Source organism: Microtus ochrogaster, chromosome X (assembly GCF_000317375.1).
Source record: "Microtus ochrogaster isolate Prairie Vole_2 chromosome X, MicOch1.0, whole genome shotgun sequence".
Taxonomy (NCBI): Eukaryota; Metazoa; Chordata; class Mammalia; order Rodentia; family Cricetidae; genus Microtus; species Microtus ochrogaster.
In genome coordinates, this window is record NC_022026.1 from 12,794,934 (window position 1) to 12,796,028 (window position 1,095).

General features: G+C 41.6%; 1 protein-coding gene across 1 annotated transcript in view; it reads left to right on the top strand.

Moving 5' to 3' along the window:
• Nucleotides 1–1,095, top strand: part of Adgrg4 (adhesion G protein-coupled receptor G4) — a gene marked incomplete at its 5' end in the record, with an annotated part of 87,877 nt that overhangs the window by 68,031 nt on the left and 18,751 nt on the right. The window contains one exon of the mRNA XM_026784696.1: nucleotides 687–955. Coding sequence (XP_026640497.1) covers nucleotides 687–955 — 269 coding nt within the window. The remainder of the gene's footprint in view (nucleotides 1–686; nucleotides 956–1,095) is intronic.

Sequence of the window (1,095 nt, forward strand, 5' to 3'; positions counted from 1 at the left end):
GAGAGGGACTTAATCGGGGGAGGGGGAGGGAAATGGGAGGCGGTGGCGGGGAGGAGGCAGAAATCCTCAATAAATAAATAAATTAAAAAAAAAGAAAAAAAAAGCAAGACAGAAAATTGAAAAGTGAACAAAAGAACTGAATGAACACATCACAGCAAAGGTTGCCCATAGACAGCCCCGATTTGCATGCAAATGGTTGGTGAGTATATGACCATATGGTAAGTTTCTCAGCATCTTGTCACAGAAATGCTAATTAAAACCATAACTATTTTAAAAACTGACTTTACATTGAAGGGGAGATAAGTTGGGGGAATATGGGAGGAGTAGGAGAGGGAAATGGAGGTAGATATATTTCATGGCAATTCTCAAGAACAAAAAAATTAAACAAGCAAAATACTTAATTTTATTAACGATAAAAACCAACCAAACAAACAAACAAACAACAAAAAATCCAAACCCCACAGTTACATGCCCAGGCAGGCACCCACCAGAAGGATGACATTTTCAAGTATCAACAGTAGAAAGTGTTCACAAGAAAATGAAGCCACTAGAACTCCCATGGATCGCACAACTTGTGAGTTCCTGGTGCACAACCCTTGTTCTTTTGCTACCTAGATAAGATGAGGCAGTGCTTAATTTGGAAGGGAGACCCTGCCTGACCTAACATTTGTTTCCTTGTTTTAAAGCAAACTTCGAAAAGATTATCCTTCCAAAATCCTGATCAACCTGTGCACAGCGTTGCTGATGCTCAACCTAGCGTTCCTGGTTAATTCCTGGCTGGCATCATTTCAGAGCGTGGGACTATGCATCACAGCTGCCTTGGCACTTCATTACTTTCTGCTTGTGTCTTTGACGTGGATGGGGCTGGAGGCAGTCCACATGTACTTTGCTCTAGTCAAAGTCTTCAATACATACATTCCAAATTATATCCTGAAACTTTGTCTAGCTGGTTGGGGTGAGTATTCTGCCGTTAAGCTTGATGTCTCTTTTTATTTATTTATTTATTTTTCGAGACAGGGTTTCTCTGTGGCTTTGGAGCCTGTCCTGGAACTAGCTCTGTAGACCAGGCTGGTCTCGAACTCACAGAGATCCGCC